The sequence below is a fragment of the Echinops telfairi genome, unplaced genomic scaffold (assembly GCF_000313985.2).
Source record: "Echinops telfairi isolate 266 unplaced genomic scaffold, ASM31398v2 ScPeMD7_7467;HRSCAF=8505_1, whole genome shotgun sequence".
Taxonomy (NCBI): Eukaryota; Metazoa; Chordata; class Mammalia; order Afrosoricida; family Tenrecidae; genus Echinops; species Echinops telfairi.
Genome location: NW_022111368.1, coordinates 13,262,830 through 13,281,883, shown reverse-complemented (window position 1 = coordinate 13,281,883; position 19,054 = coordinate 13,262,830). Strand labels below are relative to the sequence as shown.

The window sequence follows — 19,054 nt, the reverse complement described above, 5'->3', positions numbered from 1 at the left end:
GGGGCGGCGTTGTAATTGGTCCCTCTGCGGTCTTGGGTGATTAGAGGAAAGCGGTGTATTGGCCTACACTATGAGGAATGTTCTTGTTAGGCTGAAAATGCAAACATCCAATATGGGGAGGGGCCAATACCATTCAAACTGCTGTAGAATCCAGTGGGGAATCCTACAGTATTGACCCTACTGCTCCAGTGACAGGGTCAGGCCGATGGAAACGGGAAGATGGGCCAGGGAGCACCTGAGTCACTTGACTTGTGGCATTGATTGGCTCGGCCCTGTTAGCTGCTCCTCAGACCACCCATCTGGGAGCAGTTCCTGCCGGCCAGAGCCCGCCCTCCTCGACCACCAGGGGTTCTTGCCTTTTGAACCATTCGCTGAAAAAGGAAACGATGTTCCCCACAGAGAGGATAACTCAGTGACGAAGTAGAGAAAGCGTCAGGTCTTGGACTAGGGGATTACACACTAAGGATCTTGGTTGGATTTTGTCATCCCCTTTCCCCAATACTTTCTCTGGTGGTGCAGCGGCTAAAGCATGTGGTGGTTCATCAGACCCACCAGCTGCTCTGGCGGGGGGAAAATGAGGTGGTCTGCTTGCATTAAGATTTACAGTCCCTTGTGGATTGTTGTAAGCGCTATTAAGAGCCCCCGACAAACGATCTTCAAGAAAAATGTGGTTGACCACCTTGGAAACCTTGTGAGGCCTTTCGGCTCTGTGCTATAGGGTCACTGTGAGTCGGAATCCACGCACACTGGGCTGGATTGGGTTGGACCTTCTTTAGCGGAGAAAGAGATGACAAGCCGGAAGAAGAAAAGGCTGGGAGATGGACGGAAACTCACACACCAAAACTCATGGCCAAATAACATGTTCTGGCTGTATAAAGGCTGGCTTAACCTTTGACCCCCGGGCTTGTTTGCCGTGATGTCATAGGAGTCGCATAGCAACCTGGGACTCCCCTCAGCAGCACTCTTGAGCCTGCTTCCCTGGGCCAGAGATGGTAAGAGAGGTGAGAAACCATGTTTTCTAAGATTTTACTTTGAGAGTCACCATCCTTCTTGCTCGTGATCTGAAAAATTTTTTTTAAAAAGGAGAGGACAACCATGGAGAAGGATCCCTCCTCCACGTACAGGAGACACCGCCCTGTCCTCGGAATCCCGCCTTTGGGAATGGCATCCGGGCATCTCAAAGCGGCCAGCGAAGTGACCGAGCTTCAGAGGAGCCGGAGCATGGGCGGCTTACACCAGAAGGGGGACCCTCCGAGCCGCCTCAAGAAGTTGAGGGCCGAGTTAGGTAAGAAAGCAGAAAGACTTTGTTTTAAAGTAAGGTGACCAGATTTTAACATTGGTAAAGCGGGACAAAAGCGGGACACCATTGATAAAGCTCATATCCTGGCAAAATAGCCACATGGCAGCCAAAAACTGTATACCCTAGCTTGTCGTGCATTCTTTCCAAAAATCAGAACTTTTTAAAAATGCCGCGGGGTGTGGGAAAAATTGTTAAAAATCGGACTGTCCCACCAAAAGCAGAACGTCTGGTCACCTTATTTTAAAGGCGGTCATGTGTGGCCGGGCAGAGGAAGGAAAGACCAGACCTTAAGGAATCAAAGGGACCCCACTGGGGACTCCTAGCTCCCGCAGCCCCTTTGCTTAAAATTTTCACGGCCAGAGGTGAGAGGTTTATCACCCATTCACAGGGAGGTGAACCTTTGAGCCTCATCTCACCCGGATACGAGAGGCCCTGGCAGGCCAGCTTGAAAGTAGCAGCCAGTGTCTAAAGCACATTGGTGACCCATTGGTGGGTGACATGGTTAGGAAGCTCTGTTGAAGACAGACAGACGGAAGACACACGAAGTGGAGTCTGAGGAAGATCTCTGAAGCCATCAGATATAAGACGACCCTCAGTCACCCTAGGCCCTAGTCTGTCCCCAAACACTTGAAGGATCTTGGCCTTAGAATGAGCCCCTCAGGGCTACCTTGTGCCTTTGCGGCATGTCTCCATTCCTCTGCAGAAAAGGACTAGAATTTCCAAGGGCCTGTGTGTTAGCCGTGAATACTCCTGGTAGTTGGTAGTAAGCTTTAATTGTGCTTGACACAAAGATGTCACTAGGTTTCCTATGCCTTAAATCAGGCAGTGCACAACATGGTAATATATTTCTAGACACGTCAGGGAGGGCCATCGTGGAGGTCAGAGAGAAGACTGGAGCGAAAACATCTTAGCCCGGTGAATGGACCTACACGGTGAATGTTAGGACAGATGCCCCCTCTGGCTCAGCCTCCCAAGGCATTTTCCCTGGAGCACAAGACCCTTGGAGTTAGCTGAGAGACAGGCAGAGCCACCCCAAACCCACTGCCATCCAGTGGACAAGAGAGGCCCTGGAAGGCTAGCTTGAAAGTAGTGGCCAGTATCTAATGCACATGGTGACCGAGTGGAGCCGCTCCTTTGGGTTTCCCAAGCTGTAAATCTGCCTGGGAACAGAGATTCTCATGCTCCTTCTGCAGAGTGGCTGGTAGGTGGAATGTGCCAGCCTCGCACTTAGTTAGCAGCCCAACCTTGAACCCACAGCCCCACCAATGCTCCTTAACAGAGACAGCGTAACTGTGGGTTCAGGCATTTCTCCGAAACGGCAGTGCGAATGGCCACCTTTAGTGGATTTAGTTTCTTGGGATTCCAATTAACTTTGAAAATGCCTACACCAGCAAACTCCTTTGATGAGGTTATCATTAGTCATTGTTATTGTCTTAGGTGCCCTAGTAGTGGTTCTGACTCATAGCAACCGTCTGTCAACAGAACAGAACACTGCCCGGTCCTGGCCGTCTTCACATTGGTTCCTAGATCTGAGTCCATTGTTGGCAGCCACTGCGCCAACCCTCTCATCAAGGGTATTTCTCTTTCTTTTTGTCCCTCTACTTTATCAAGCATGATGTCAGGGACTAGCCTCTCCTGAAAACATCTCTAAACAAAGGATCACCATCCTTCCCTCTAAGGAACGTTCTGGCTCTACTTCTTCCAGGGCAGGTGTGTGTATTCTGTTGGCAGTCTATGGTCATCTTATGGCAGTTTTTCAATAGTCTTCACCAGCAGAGCCATTCAAATGCATCCTTTCTTCTTCAGTCTGTCTTCTTCAATGTCCAACTTTCCCATTCATAGGAGGTGAAAATACCCTGGGTTAGGTCAGGGGCACCCTGGTCCTCAAAGCAACATTGTGGCTTTTCTACACCTTTAAGAGGTCTTGTGCAGATTTATTCAGCGCAATGCATCGTTTGACCTCTTGACTGCTGTTTCCATAACATTGACTAAGGATCCAAACAAGATTAAATTCTTGACAGCTTCAACCCTTTCTCCATTTATCATGATGGTTAACTTGTGGGAATTTTATTTTCTGTACATTTAGTTGTGATCCATACTGAAGGTTGCCATCCTTGATCTTCATCAGCAAGTGCTTCAAGTCCTCCTCATGTTCAGCAAACAAGGTTGTGTCCTCTACATATTGAAAGTTGCTAATAAGCCTTTGTATTAGTAGACTAGGGAAACAAATTCAAAGAAACATATGTGCATAAGAAAGAGGTTCATATGCAAGAGCAATTGAATATTGAGAAGACATCCCACCCCAGATCAAGTCCATAAGTCCGATATTAGCCCATATGTTGGATACCAATCTATAAAGCCCTCTTCAGACTCATGAAACATGTGCAATGACTCCTAATGCAGGAAGATCATAGGCCAGTGGGTGGGAAGTCTTGTGGATCCAGTGGTGTAAGCATCTCAACGCTGGCAGGGATAACCACATGGCTTCTCCAGCTCCCAGGGCTCTGGTTCATCTGGGTAGGTCCATGTGACTTCACAGGGATGTCTCACAGGGAGTGGGCTGAGAGAAAGTCTCCCGCCTCCAAGGAGGAAAAACAGGATTTCCCAGAATCCTTAGAGGAAGGCCATGCCCACTCAGAGGCTTCATTGGCTATGATCTGATTGACAGAATAGACTCTACCCCTTCACTCTGAATCATCAAATTGACACCAGATTATGTAACTACCACACCTTCTTTCAAACCTTATGCCACATTCTTTTCATACAATCCAGATTCTCTGATTATTTGCTTAGCATGTACATTGTATAAGTGTGGTGAAAGGCTACAATCCTGACTCATATCTTTCTTGATTTTACACCATGCTATCCATCCCCATATTCAGTTCACAAACTACCTCTTGATCCATGTACAAGTTCCACTTTGAGCACTATTAAGTGTCCTAGAATTCCCATTCTTAAGGTTATGCATGGTTCCTATGGTCCACACAGTCAAATGCCTTTTCATAGTCAATAAAACACAAGCAAACACTTCCTGGTATTCGCTGCTTTCTGCTCAGAGGCATTTGATATCAGCAGTGAAATCCCTTATTTCAGATTCCCTTCTAAATCCAGCCTGAACTTCTGGCAGCTCCTTTTCAATGTACTCCTGCAACCGTTGTTGGATGATCTTACACAAAATTTTACTTGCTTGTGATATTAATTATATTGTTCTATAATTTGCATGTCCTGTTGTGTCACCTTTCTTTGCACTGACAACAAATATGGATCTCTTCCAGTCAGTTGGCCAGGTAGCTGTCTTCCAGACTTCCTGGCATAGACAAGTGTTTCCAGTGCTTCTTAGTTTGTTGAAACTTTTCAATTCCTGGGGGGTTGCTTTTGGCGAATGCTTTCAGTGCAGCTTGGACGTCTTCCCTCAGTACATTTGGTTTTGATCATATGCTTCCTCCTGAAATGTTTGATTGTCTACTAGTTCTTTTTGGTACAGTGACTGTGTATTCTTTCCATCATTTGATGCTTCCTGCATCGTTCAGTACTTTGCCCATAGAATCTTCACTACTGCACTCCAGACTTGACGGTTTTCTTTCATCCCTTCCGTTTAAGAGATGTTGTGTATGTTCTTCCATTTAGGTTTTCTAACTACACATCTTCACACATCTCATTCTAGTGTTTTACTTTGTCTTCTCAAGCTGGCCTTTGAAATGTTCTGTTCAGGTCTTTGACTTCATCATTTCTTCCATTTGCCTTCGCCCCGTACAGTAAGAACAAATTACAGCATCTCTTCTAGCAGCCAGACTGACCTTTTCTCTCCCGTCTTTTGAATGACCTTGGTGGCTTTCTTCAGGAATGATGTCCTTGATGTCCTCCCACAGCTCCTCAGGTCTTCTGTCATTAGTGTTCAGCGCAGCACATATGTTCTTGAGATGTTCTGGATATTCAAGTGGGACAGACTCAAGGTCATATTTTGGGTCTCGTGAGCTTGTATTTTTTTTAGCTTCAACCTGAACTTACATATGAGCAATTGATGGTGTGCAGTCAGGCTATTTGGACTTCTAATTGAACTAATTGAACTTCTCCATTGTCTCTTTCTAAGGCTATCGTCAGTTTGATTTCTGCATATTCTATCTGAAGAAGTCCACTTTTATAGTCACCTTTAGTGTTATTGAAAAAAGGAATTTGTGATAGAGAAGCTGTTGGTCTTGCATAATTCTATCAATCTATCTCCAGTTTCATTTCTATCACCAAGACCATATTTTCCAGCTACGATTCCTTCCTCTTTGTTTCCAACTTTAGCATTCCAATCATCAATAATTATCTGATTGAATTGATCTCAGCAGTGGTTGTCAGTGGGACCATGGAAATAAAACATATTGCATATGAAATATAGTTTCTGTTCGAGCCGTAAGGGTTATATTAAGATAGTGGTGTAAAAATCCAGAAATCTGTAAGGCGAAGGGGGCTTGAGATAAATTGGGCTGGGTCTTCGTGTGACTTGAACAGCTGTCTCCTCCCCACCCCACCCCCACGCCCACCCCAACAAACACACAGACTCTGTTGTCGTTAAGCCCTCCTTCACGGCCATGGCTTCTCTGATTTCCCCCAAGATTTTGAAAGATGTTTTGGTCGGGAATATTTTACAAAGGGATAGAGGGGTATGTCTTTAGTTATCAGCCATGGGACCTGAGGAAGAATTGTTTTAACTACTGTTAAAAGTGCAAAAGTCAGAAGTGCAAAAGTTGCCTGGTCCAATTAACAATGAATTCATTTCTTCCTTTCTTATATGTTTAGTGGGATTTCACCCTATTACATATTTATTGAGCTTTGTACAGACTTAGACCAGTAAATATTGAGACGAGTAAGACAGTGATTGACTTCAGAGGCCGGGACCAGACTACAGATGATGGTGACTATAAAGGCACAATAAGATATGGATGCCATATGGGGTGGAAGTGACTAACTGAATTGGAGGGGTGTACACAGGGACATGGGCAGAGAGTTTTTGCAAAATGTGACATCTGAGCTTGATGCTGGGAGATGGTGAGATCTCAGAATACACACTTAGAGTGCTGCTCGAGGAGGGAACCAGCAAGAGCAGAAGAGAGAACCCACTAGCACCAGACACAGCCACGCGTTTGAACTCACCCGACTCCTTGACACTGCACCCTGCTCTTCTCAGCCCTCATACATACTGTCCCTCCACTGGACTGCTCACCCCTCATTATTCACCCAACCCAATCTTAGCCCTTCCCTGTCTCCTAAGTAAAGAAAGAATGCTCTCTGCACTAAGGCTCCCCTCATGGAGCCTGGTGGCCTAGGGAATTGCGTGCCTCTTGGACTGCTCATCCCCAGGCCAGCCGTCTCTTGCTTCCCAGGAGAAAGATGAAGCTTTCTACTTCTGTCCAGAGCCAAGCCTCAGAAACCCACAAGGGCAGTTCCATGCTGTCCTAGAGACTTGCTGGGGGTCCGAATGGACTTGATGACAGGGAGTTTTATTTTGAGGGAATTCTCAAGAAGTCATGGCGCTACAGTCAAGGTGACCAGCTTGGAAACCATAGGCGTAGCTCTTTGTCGTCCTATAGGGTCCCTATGAGACCAAACTGACTTGACGGCAGTGGGTTGTCTCTGGGAGTCCATCAGCAGAGACGTCCGATGGCTGTGATGCTGAGCAGCTCAAGTGGAGCTTCCAGACTCAGGTGGACTGAGGAGGGAGACCCGGTGATCGCCTGAAAAGCAGCCAGTGGAAACCCTTTGGGTCTCAATGGTCAGAATTCCATTGTGCATGTGGGGGCCATGAGTTGGGGGGCCAAATTGACATCAACTCACCAAGACTGCACATGATTTTCTCGGGAGCAGCTTGGCCTTTGCTTCCCAGCACTCAACCACAATCACATGAATGGGTGAAGGGATCACTACTGTGTAAAGTAGGAGGGAGGCGGTGTCAAGAGGCATTAAGTTAAGGAGAGCTTGAGTTGTATATTCCACCTTAAGGGTTTGGGATAAAAGTAGTCTGTTAAAATAGTTCAGCGAAGTAGATACATGCCCAGGCATGTGTTGAAAAGGTTGAACTGAAGCAAGGAAGCTCTCTCTGTAGAGAATCATTGTTAGGGCCATGACACTGGCCCTCCAAGGGTGGCCTTCCGCGGAGCCTTCCCAGCATGCCCCACCACATTACAGAAGCCACTGTTCATGAAGATCAGCCTGGTAATCATTCTGCCTCTCTTCCAACTGAGTACTTAAGTAACAGCTCGGACAACACCACTACGGCCATTTCACCAGCCCTAGGTCACCTGCCTCCCTGCTCCCACTCAGTGTCCTGCCTGGCAGTCGTGGCCTGCTCCTTGACCTATCAGGGTCTCTTTGGACTGAATGAGTGTAACCCAGATAAATCTGGATCTCCTATCACGATCTCGCCTCCATGTGACAAACCAAGCCAAACACTGCCATCGAATTGATGCCGACTCACAGCGACCCTGTAAGGCAGGGTAGAACTGCCCTGATATCCAAACATCAAAAAGCACTTTGTATGATTCCACTACCTTCTAATCTAATTCCATTTCTCCCACCAGTGTTGGAAGTCCCCTCATGTTAGTTCTAACCAAACACAACCAACTCGCCACCATCAACTCCATTCCAACTCATAGCCACCCTAGAGGACAGGGTAGAACTGCCCCGTGCATTTCCAAGACTGTAACTCCTAACGAGTAGAAAGCCCTGGTGGTTTAGAACTGCTGGTCCTATGGCTAGTGGCCCAACTCAGAACCACTACGCCACCGGGGCTCCTCTTGAAGAGCCCTAGTTGAGGTGGTAGGGGAAGCTTCAAGTGTGGTGGGGGGTGGGGACAAAACACACTACCAACGAGTGGATGGCAGCTCATAGTGACCTCTTGTGGGTTTCCGAGGGGGTATACAAAGACCATCTGTTCCCCCTCGGAATGGCTGGTGGTTTCAAACTGCTGGCCTGGTGGATCGAAGTCCAATTCATAACCACTATACTCCCCTTCAAATGAAAGTAACCCACACATGGCTTGACACCATTTAAGTCTTAGTTGGAGAGGGCCAGCAAAGGAAATATTCTATTCGGATAATACAGAGAAATGTCTAAGCACCCTACTTCTCCCATCATTCTCCTAACAAACTCCACAGCTCCCAAGAACCGCACTTTCTAGCACTGCTGTGAAACACTCTGCCTTTGCCAGGATCCCCCACTTCGTCCTCTAGCCCCCCACCGCCTCAGCAAGCCTGGAGCCCACCAGGCACCGGGTCTTTCTTCACAAAGGGAGAAAGCCCACAAACATATCCATTCGTGATTGTTACTTTATCCTAAGAGATGCATTTGGGTGAAGGAACCAGACAGAGTGCTTCTCTACCGTGCTTTGGATAAAAGAAAAGTCATGCCTTTCCTTTCAATGACTTTTACTTGTAACCAGATACATTTTTATTGGAAAAAAAGCAAGATATGAAGTGTTTCCCAACACACATACACACAGCTGCATACAGATAATATATGTTAGCTGCTGGAGTTTTTTTTGTTTTGCTTTAAACAAATTAAGTTTTAAGTCTATGCTAAAAAACGATGGATTTAAAATCATCAGGTTCCTCATTATCTGAGGTTAATTAACTATAGTGTCAAGCCCCATTGCCTTTCCTCCCTCAGGGGCATCTTGAGAGCTAACAAGTTTAAAGAAACTCCGATGAACTACAAGACGTACCGCCAACCCCAGTCCATTCCCAGGGGCTGCCTAGGGCCTCATGTGGCATGAACTCTTCAAGGGACATCTTTTCTTTCTTTTTAATAGTTTTAGGCATATACTTCATCTGCCATTCAATCTGATCCTCCACGCATATTAAGAAGTGTTGTACGATCATCGCCCCAGTCCATTTCAAAACATTTCTTTGTCATAACTCATCACTGTTAGCTTCCCACGCCCCACCCCCACCTCCCCTACCACGCCCCAGGGTAATTATTAATCCAGCTACTGTCCCTCTAGATTTACCTGTCCTGGATTTCATACACAGAAAGAAAATCATTCAACATAGAAACAGGAAGCAAGCAAATGAACAAAAAAACTCAATAACATCAAAACAAAAACCTCAATCAAACGAAAGCAAAAAACATTAAAAACAGAACCAACTTTAAAATGGGTCAAAAGGGAGATCATATGACAAGATGCTACATTTTCACCCAACTAGAACTGCCATAATTACCATAACAGTGTTCTCTGTCTGAGCGCAAGGCTATTCACGTCCCTGGACTATGGTCAGAGAGGGTTCACCAGAGGCTTAACCCCTGTAAATAGACTTTGGGCTTCCACTGTCCTCCGTAGCCCTCTGCAAACCAGGTGTTCAGCATTTCAACCGTTCCCTCCTCTAGATTTGGATTTTATTATTTATAACCTTGCACCATACAGACTGGCATGCTTCCTCCATGTGGATTTCATGGACACCTCACTTAGATGGCTGTTTGTTAGAATACAGGCCTTTAAGACCCCAGATGTTATTACTTATGACAGCTGGATGCCATCTGGTTTCTGCACCACACTTTGCTATAGCAGAGGGCATTGTTGGATCCTTAAAAAAAAAAATTAGGAAAATCACCTATAATGTAACTTTCCTTCCAAGAGGTCTGCTGATTGCTTTAGCTTGAGGAGTTAAGAATCTCTGCTTTGAGACTTGTCTTGTAAAGAACCAGCTTCAAGGGGCCAGGTTGCCAACAGCTGAAGAGATTAGCTAGGAGGCCTCGGGGTGGTGAGTTGATGGGAACACAGGAGCAACCATTCGGCAAACAGGTGAGAATGGGTGCAAAACTGGAGGAATGCCACCCGGTGTCCTTGAATCGAACAAGCAGAAATCATCGAATTGGCGTTAGCCCTGCTGTGTCTATTTTCAACAGCAGCCTTTAAAAAAAAAAAAGAAGAAGTATACTGCTTGCAAACTTTCTGGATACACAGACGTTTACATTGCATTAAAATACAGTAAACCATCTATCTCTCCCTTCTGTGATCATGGAAAATGAGGGCTGCTGGGGCAAGTGCTCTTTCCTACCCAACAATCTGAAGGTAATTTTGCCTTGATTGTTGATTGCCAAAAATTTCTGAAAGAAGGCGGGGATTGGAAGAGTATTTTTGCATCCCCAGTTCCCTTAACCTCAGGAAGTTCCAATAAACTGACCCAAAAAGATAAACTCAAGCTCACTGTCATGGAGTGAGTGCTGACTCATAGCATCCCTAAGGCCAGGCTAGAAATGTCCCTGTGGGTTTCTGTGATGACAATTCATTTTTTTTAAATAAATCATTTTATTGTGGGCTTTTACAGCTCTTACAACAATCCTTACATCCATTGTGTCATCCATATTTGTACATCTGTTGCCATCATCATTTTCAAAACATTTTCTTTCTACTGAAGCCCTTGGTATCAGCTCCTCATTGTTTCTTTCTCCCTAAGAGTGGCTGGTGATTTGAACTGCGGACCTTGCAGTTAGCAGCCCAGTGTGTAACCCAGTAAACCACCAGGGCTCCTCTAATAAACTGACCAGTTGTCCTCTTCTCTCTTACACATGGTTTAAAAATCCTTACCACCTGGCGATTAAGTGTCTTTTTTTTTTTTTATGGAACAAGGATTATACTAAGAACACCTTGATAATGACCCTCAGGGGAACCAGGAGGAAATAATAGTCAACAGCATGCTCACAATCAGATTGTAGATTCAAGGGGTGCCTTCCAGGGACTTAGACTCACCCCCTTCACCATTGACTGACATTCACTGGTGGGAGATGGCACTCTTTAAGAAGTGGCCAACATGGACCTCACCTCTCTTGCTCCTGCTGTGGGTTTCCAGACCATTGGTGGGACCAAGATGGGCCCCCGTAGGATGGTGATTAAAGTGATTGGCTGCTAATCAAAAGGTCAGTGGTTTGAACCCACCAGTCATTGTTCCTCCATAAAGCTGTACTGCCTTGCGAATCCTCTGGGGCAGGTCTGCTCTGTCAGATGGAATCGATGGCAGGGGGTTGGGATTAGTGTTCCTGGTATCAGGTAGATGGTAGTGGGCAAAGGGCGAAGAGGTGAGGTTGACAGGAATCGCGACACACAGGAGAAGTGGAGACGTGTTTCCCACATAACAGCACAAAGAACGTGTGTCATTCTGGCTACTTTAGAGAAACAAATCCACAGCAACTCATGTAGAAGAGAGAGTTTTATATGAAGGGTAAGTGTGCATCAAGAAAACATCCCAATCCAGTGCTGCCCCAGCCCACAAGTCCAACATTAACCCGTATGTCCAACACCAGTCCACAAAGTCCTCCTCCATCTCACAAAACACACACTATGACACTGACTGCAGGAGGAAAGCCGAATCAGTGAGCGTGTAAACATCTCAGCGCTGGCAGGGGTCTCCACACGGCTGCTCCAGCACCCAGGGCTGCATCGGGGTAGGTCCATGCGGCTTCTCCTTGGGGATGTCTTGTAGGAAGTCAGTCTTGCAAGCTGAAGCAGGGAACTGCTAAGGCAGCTGCATCCCAGTGCGACCATCACAAAGCAAGAGACATGAGAACTAGAAAGGCGAGGCTCACCGAGCCATTTATCCGTCTGCCCTTCAATTAACCCCACATGTGTTTATTGGCCAGGTTGGCACAATAAACTAACTAACTCAGAAAGCAAAGGACAGATCAGACACCTTTCCTCAACGGAAGAGACCAGAGATGGCCAAAAGGCTGTGTAAAGAAAGATGGGATGTTCCTATTCTCCTGACAATGACTGAATAGCCTGTTGGGTTTGGGGTCTGGAGACAAGGGCATGGCATGTAATCTTAGGTGCAGGGGTGCAGGCAAGACCATACCTGGAACAAGGAACCACGCTACAAGAACCAACATTTCTAGCAAGAGACCTGCTAGAAGACCAGCCAGTGGAGGAAGGTCTGTCATGATCCAAGTCAAAGTTCTGGCTCTACATTCTACCAAGCTTTTTAGACTAGCGAATAAACCTACCATGTGGTTATGAGTCAGACTGCGATCCACACGGTCCACAGTTCGAAACCAGCAGCAGCTCCTCGGAGAAAGATGAGACTTTACTGCCGTAAACAGTTAGTCTCAGAAACCCACAGAGGGGCTCTAGAAGTCAGCAATGACTCAATGGCAGTGAGTTGGAGAGTGGGAAGAAAGCAGCCCACAGGGACCATTTGAGCCTGCCCTACAGGGTGGTCAGAAGTCCGAAGTGCCTTGATGGCAGTGGGTTTCATTTTCTAGTTTGGTTAAGGGCCCGTTCAGGGAACTCACTCGTTCTGTCCAAACCTTTTCTGTCCCTGGACTGAAATCTTTCTTGATAGCGGGACAAGAACCGAGGAGTGGAGAGGCTCGAAACCCATAACAGTAGGATCAAGAGGGATTCCAAGAGGTTCCCACTAAGTCTGGAAGAGGAAAAGAATTTATTGTAAAGACCTTTGAGCATAGTGACTACACGATACTAAGTTCTCCAGACATGATTCCGTGAGCCCGTAGGATGTGTCAGGGTGGAAAGGATACACGCATGACGTGGGGAACTTGTGCCGGCCTCGGGGCCCTGCGGACCACATGGGAAGCTGCTGGCACTCTGGCAATGTGCTCCGAGGTGGGTTTAAGATGGGGCTGTGTGAGGTGCTGAGGAAAACAAGTACAGAAGTGTGCAGCACGTTAGGGCATAGGAATGAGGTGGGAAACCAGACCAAGGTGAATGCTCAAACTTGACTTCAGCAATAACAGTGAGTCCTCAAATTGATACCTTAGCATGGCCAGCTAGGGGCTCCATAGAACCCAGCACGGCAGCATCAGGAGATGTTTTCTAGACATGTGCTTGAGGAGGGAGCTCCCAGAAGGCCGTCCTTGATCCCCAACCCTCGGCTCCTCCAGGGACCCTGGTAGGGCATGCGTGCTGCACAGACACAGCTAAAGAACGCACTGACAAGTACTTCTTTTCTTCTCAGAGTCTGAAGATCAGGGGAAAGACTCCAGAAGTGAAGTCGAAGACGTTAGCTGGTAAGCGGGCCACCTTGTTTTCCAGCCTTGAACCCTAGGGAGATGCTTCGCTGAAAGTGGTGAGAAGCACCGCTAGAAATGGTGAGTGCAGGCAGAGAGGGCCGGGCACCGAGTCAAGACTTGGGAGGGCACCAGAGGCACCAGAGCACTGAGATAGGGGATGTGTCTGAGATGTCCTCTCTAGCTAGGGGAAGGTGTGGTCATGGAACTTGGTTGGACTTTGGGAGGTGCTCAGTGAGTAAACTTCTCCTCCCTTCCACCGCTTGTCCTCGGGCAATGCCAGCCATGTCTGGTCCATCCATGGTGTCCGAGAGCAGCCCGACTCAGAAGACAAGCATTGTCTCACCCAGACAGACCCTGAGGGCTCCTCCGAGGGCTTATTTGTTGGGGCCATTGAAGAAGAATGGCTGCTCTTGATGGATGGTGTCCTTGAAGAACAATAAGTAGCTCAGGGACTGGCAGAAGAACAGACAAGTCTCTGTTGGAAGAAGTACAACCAGAATACTCCTTAGAAGTGAAGATGGCGAGACTTTGGCTCACGTCCTTTGAAGAAGGACATTATGTGTGGGGCATCAGAGGGTCAGGGAAAACGAGGAAGCCCCTCAGTGAGATGGAATGACACAGAGACTACAGCGTTGGGGGGCACATCCTTCTGGAAAGACTGTGAGGGTGCTGCTGTACTGAGCAGCGTTGCATTCTGTTGTACAGAACCGTCTGGGTACCACGTGACATCTAACAATGTGACAGTGATGATAAGATGAACATAACCAAATCAGCAAGTGGAAGGGGTGTGGTTTTCCAAGAGAGGAGCCATCTAGGCAGAGATCGCCGCATTGAGGGTGCCTTTGTCTTTCCGCTCAGCCACCTTCTCCGATTATTTGTGTGTCCACCTTCCCTCGGCTGCTTCCCCAGGAGGTAGTCCTGGGCCCAGTTTCTCCAACCCCCAGTCTTCCCCAAGCAAGGAGAAGTTAAAATTTACTGAATTGACCAGGATTTTCTTCCCCCTGCCCCTCAAATTCTACTAGAAATAATCTTTGGCATCTTAGACCAACCACCAGACATAAGTCTCTCTGGTTTACAAATGGTTCCTTCTGGTTGGAGCCCAGCAAGGGAACTGGTCACTAACATAAAAACCACATCCAAGGACAGTCGAGGGACAACGTGAGCTGAGTGCTCCTGTGTCAGAGGAAAACGTGTGTGGCAGGCCTGGAGAAGCTCTTCCCTGCAGGGTTTAAAGAAGGTGATAGCCTCCTGTCAACGTCAGTGCTGAGCAGGGACAACGCCACCTCTTCACGGAGTCCCTGCGACACGGTGTACTCATGTTGACCAATTCAAGAGCCAGGCACCGTCCAAAAGTCAGCCCAAGTGATGCTGGCACCAGCTCCCACTGTCTGCACGGTGGCACACATTCCTCTTGCTCCTAAACACACCCCACAAATGGCCAAATGGGACAAGGTTGTCACTCAGCTGGGTATGAGTAACAGCAGAATCAGCCACAGACCTCATGTAGCCCATCAAGTCGCTTGGTCCCATTTGCTGTCATCCATTAGACTATGGCCAGGATGAGCATAATTTTTGGTTGGTGTTGGCCCGTTTCATTCCATGAGCAAGGGTAGGCATTGCTTTGTGAAATGAAACTTGGTTAGCTATAAATGCTAATCCAGTCCAGCATTGGGCTGGATTTTGTTTGGGGTAAGCTTCTCCAGGAAAAAAATGGGTCATCACAGGGAGGCGAGAAAGCCAGGCTTGTTCATACAAGCAGGATCTTTAAACTTCAGGGCCTCTATAGCATAGTCTAGAGGAGCCCTGGTGGCATAGTAGGTGATGTGTTTGGTTGCTAACTGGGAGGTTGGCAGTTCGAAACTACCATCTGCTCTGTGGGAGAAGGATGAGGCTTTCTACTCCAGTAAAGACTTAGAGTCTCAGAAACCCACAGGGGCAGTTCTACCCTGTCCTATAGGGTCACTAGGAGTCAGAATCCACTTGTTGGCCATGTATTTGGTTTTATAGCATGGTCTGTACCAACATCAAGGAGACAGTAGCCTAGTGGAGCAATTGTTAAGCATTCAGCAGCTGAACCAAAGCATTGGTAGTTCAGTCCCCACAGCAGGCTCCACTACTGTTCTGCTTCTATAATAATTACAGCCTAGGATACCCAGTGAGGTTCGACTCTGTCACAAGGGTCACTCTGAGTCAGAATCGACTCAATGGGTCCCAACAATAGTGAGTCACAACACATGGTCATCTCATAGCCTCAACTGCCATTATTCCCAGGAGCTCCCAACCGCCACTGCTTCAAGAGGAAGAACAGATGTTGGCTTAAACGGCCTCCTACTGATGTCTATTCCATGCCATTTTTGTCCATGTACCTAGTCAGACCAACCTAGAAGTCAAGAAGGAAAAGAGTCAGGAAGCACCTGGGACGTTGGTCCGCGATGGTGAGATAGTGGGACCCGAGACTGGAAAGAGTGACTCCAAGGTCAGCATCAAGGAGGAAGAGGAGGATGCTGACAAACACCTCCAAGAGGCCAAGGTCAGGCGATATTTGTTTGGTATCTAACCGTTGGCTCCCTCTGGGCGAGTCCTGCCTCTGTTTACCAACTTGGTCTTCTTCTGCTTTACAGGCAGAGGCACTGACCTCCCTGAAGCTAGACCACCTTCTGCAAACAGAGGCAAGGGCGGTTTACTTTCGTAATAGAAGTAAGATTGTCAGGCACGACAAATTGATCTTAGGGGTCATCACAATAGGCCGCACCCACTGAACTGAGTCAACCGCTGTCCTTAGAGAAACTCCAGGTGCCCAGTTGCGTGCTTCCTTGGCTGAGTCCCCGGGGTGTCTGAATCTCAGCCTGCCACATAGTCGGTTGCCAAAGGTGTGCGAGGGGTCCTGTGCAGCCTATACCCAGAAAAACACTCCCAAAGCCGCCACAGCCCCACCCTGAGGCGTCAGCTGTAGACCCCCACGTGAGGGCTATATTCGGAATCCTCACAGGGGAATTCATGATGGGAGGTGGCTTTGATTCTCCTGCCCCAAGGAGTAAGGAATGGTACTGGTTACATTTTGTTTGTCTGAACCAGGAATGGCAGTAGATCCTCCTTGGTTCAGCTCCAGGGCCTACCATCACACGTTAGTCCACGCATGCCTGGCCTGAACCAACATTTCCAACCAAAGACTTTACAACAGCAGCACCCTGAGCTGCTCAGGCCACTCACCTCCTAGTACACACCGCTGACCAACGGGGTGGAGAGAGAGGACCGCAGGTCGGTGTTTCCAAGGAGGAGGTTTCCAAGTTCTGCCCCGTTGAGTAGGCCTGGCAGGGAAGTGGGGGTGGGGTGGGACTTGCAGTTCTGGGAATTGAGCCCACCCTTAGACACCCTGGTTCTCAGACGACCCAAGGGGAGGAGGTCCTCTGGGTTCTAAGGGATCAGATGACACGTGGAGGAGAGAGAAGTCAGTCCCTACGGAGTCTTGTCACTAAGGGAGCTGGTCCTGTGGACCCCTCCCTCTCTATTTTGCCATTAGTGGTTGAGCCGGGCCTCTCCGGCGCTTACCACTACACATTGTCAGTGTCTGATGAAGCCAGCGGGGATCAGCCAAGCCCCACGTGGCACTTGGGCCACAGGGCGACTGTGTCTCCGATGAAGTCCACTTTCTTCCCTATTGTCACCTGAGCCCTGTCACCTTGTTTCCATTCACAGAAGCCTTCTACATTTGTGGAGATTGATCTGGGCAACCATGCTGAAGAGGTAAGACAAAACTCTCAGAAAGCAACAAGCCACCCATGAGGGACGTGCTGGTCCACTCCACGTGGGCTGCTGCCCCATAACACATGTGGTGGAGAGTGAGGCAGAGGCCAGTGGCCAGACAAGGCCCAGAGACCCCTGTGGTGTTCACAATTGGCTTTGGGGTGGGTGTGGGGACTCTGCTGCCTCTTCTTTGCTTTGTCTCACTCAATCTGCTTAGATTCTGGCACCTACCAAGACTCTAGTTTCTGGATCAACCCTTAGGGTTCCCACTATTGTGCTGGAGGGGTGGAGAGGGCACAGGTCGGGAGACTGAGAGATCACTTCTCATGTTCAGCTCTGCTAGTAAATGCTTCCACAGGGCACCACCTCCCTCTGTCTCGGGCCTCTTGTCCTTCAAATGAGCCTGACAGCAGCCCCCACAGGACCCGGCTGACTTGTACAGTGCCTGGCACAAGGAAAGCACCAAACCTTAGCTTTCGCCATTAAGGGACACAAATATTCTAGAAAGCTGGGCTCATCTTTAGGGAGTTCTTTGTAGTTCTCTCTTGACAAGTTGAAGCTCCTGCCTGGAGGTGAGCTTTGTTTGTCAAACACACTGCACCTGCTGTCTTTTCCCCTCTGAGGACACGCAGTAGTAACCCACCCCTAGAACTTCACACAGAGCTGCCACACTTTCTAAGGACAGAAGGAGCGGCAGAGCTGGCCCTTAGGATCCCAGGCTTTCCAACAAACAGGTCTTTTAATGCACCATCCAGGGACCACGGTGACTTGAAATCCAGGGTCTTGTTTCTCAGTTAGGGTCCCCAGTTGGAATGTTCCACTCAACAGCGACTCATTTGGTAGGAGGAAGCTCAGGGCGCATGCATTTCCCTGTGAGCACCCCCAGGTCATCACCTGAGTCTGATCCTTGGACGCTGATGCTCACTCCTCATCCCTGGTCCCTGACCGACGCCTGCTCCTCTTCACAGGTGGTAGCAAGTGCCGTGAAAGAGGAGAAAGAGCCCCAGGTGGATGCTGGATATTTGTCTGAAGACGAGTGAGTGATGCTTTGGGAGTCACGTGGTGGGGAGGGGAGGCCACCTTTTCTGTGATGGGTTCTAGTAGGGCCTCTGGTGTCTTGTGACGGTGGGAAGAAGGTGACCGTCTATGTTCGCCGCTCTCACTGGGATTGTGCAGAGACCGAAGCATTCATCGTGCTGCAAGGAGGGACTGTGAGGCAAGGAGCAGGGCATCTAGCTTACCCAAGGGCTCAGACAACTCAGAGGAGCCAGGCTTTAGTCACAAGACCCACCTCTCCCCATTAGCCAGCCTGCCTTTCCTCGTCCCTGCAGCCAGCAACATGGATAAAGGAGAAGGGAGAAGAGGGGCAGGCGGGAAGAGAGTGAAGAGTCAGGGGTGACCCGCAGGCACCGTGCCAGTTTCTCCAGTTTGGTCTGCGGAGGTGGAGGCCTTACACTGTTCACCCTGCTGGGCAGCAGAGGTCTCCTCACACATGGCCCCGGGCTTAGTCACCTGGTGCTGCTCACCCAGACAGCACAGGTGGACGGCTGCCGTTCACCAAGGAAGGGATTTTCTCCCAGTTCAGGAGATGAGCAGCTTAAACTCAGGGCCTCGGGTCCAGGGAAAGGCCTTCTCTCTCTGCCATCGTGTGCAGATGGCTCCGCTTCTGGGCCATCTCCACGTGGCTTGGCATCTGCCATGGCCTTTTCAGTTTGCCAGCTTGCTTGCTAACTCTCTCTCCTTTGGCAAAGGAGATTGATTCAAGACCTACACCCTACGCTAACCCCATCTCATTAACAAGATGACTCATTACCAAATGGGGTTATCACTGCTGGCTGAGAGGTTAGCGTGTGTAACACATACTTGGATAAAGAGGGGGCAGGGCTGTCCGTAATGGCCAGTAGGCATGGCTGACCTGCGGCTGCCGGGAACTTGGGCGAACTTAGCTTGAGGGTGTTGATATGGTTTGCAGGGAGCACGGGGCTTCCCTCCTGGTGGGATCTCTCC

General features: G+C 48.6%; 1 protein-coding gene across 1 annotated transcript; it reads left to right on the top strand.

The window, feature by feature from the left end:
- Positions 1–1,095: 1,095 nt before the first annotated feature.
- CUNH13orf46 (chromosome unknown C13orf46 homolog) lies at positions 1,096–15,860 on the top strand. Its single transcript, XM_045283814.1, has 3 exons — positions 1,096–1,285; positions 13,249–13,300; positions 15,674–15,860. The coding sequence occupies exons 1-3, from the start codon at positions 1,096–1,098 to the stop codon at positions 15,858–15,860; spliced, it is 429 nt and encodes a 142-aa protein (XP_045139749.1).
- Positions 15,861–19,054: the final 3,194 nt, after the last annotated feature.

What these genes read in the sequence shown, in the direction of transcription:
- CUNH13orf46 (XM_045283814.1), top strand. Translation starts at nt 1,096, where the DNA reads ATGGAGAAGGATCCCTCCTCCACGTACAGGAGACACCGCCCTGTCCTC. An exon ending in GAAGTTGAGGGCCGAGTTAG is followed by an intron (nt 1,286 to 13,248) that starts GTAAGAAAGCAG and finishes TTTTCTTCTCAG; the next exon opens with AGTCTGAAGATCAGGGGAAA. An exon ending in GAAGTCGAAGACGTTAGCTG is followed by an intron (nt 13,301 to 15,673) that starts GTAAGCGGGCCA and finishes CCATGTACCTAG; the next exon opens with TCAGACCAACCTAGAAGTCA.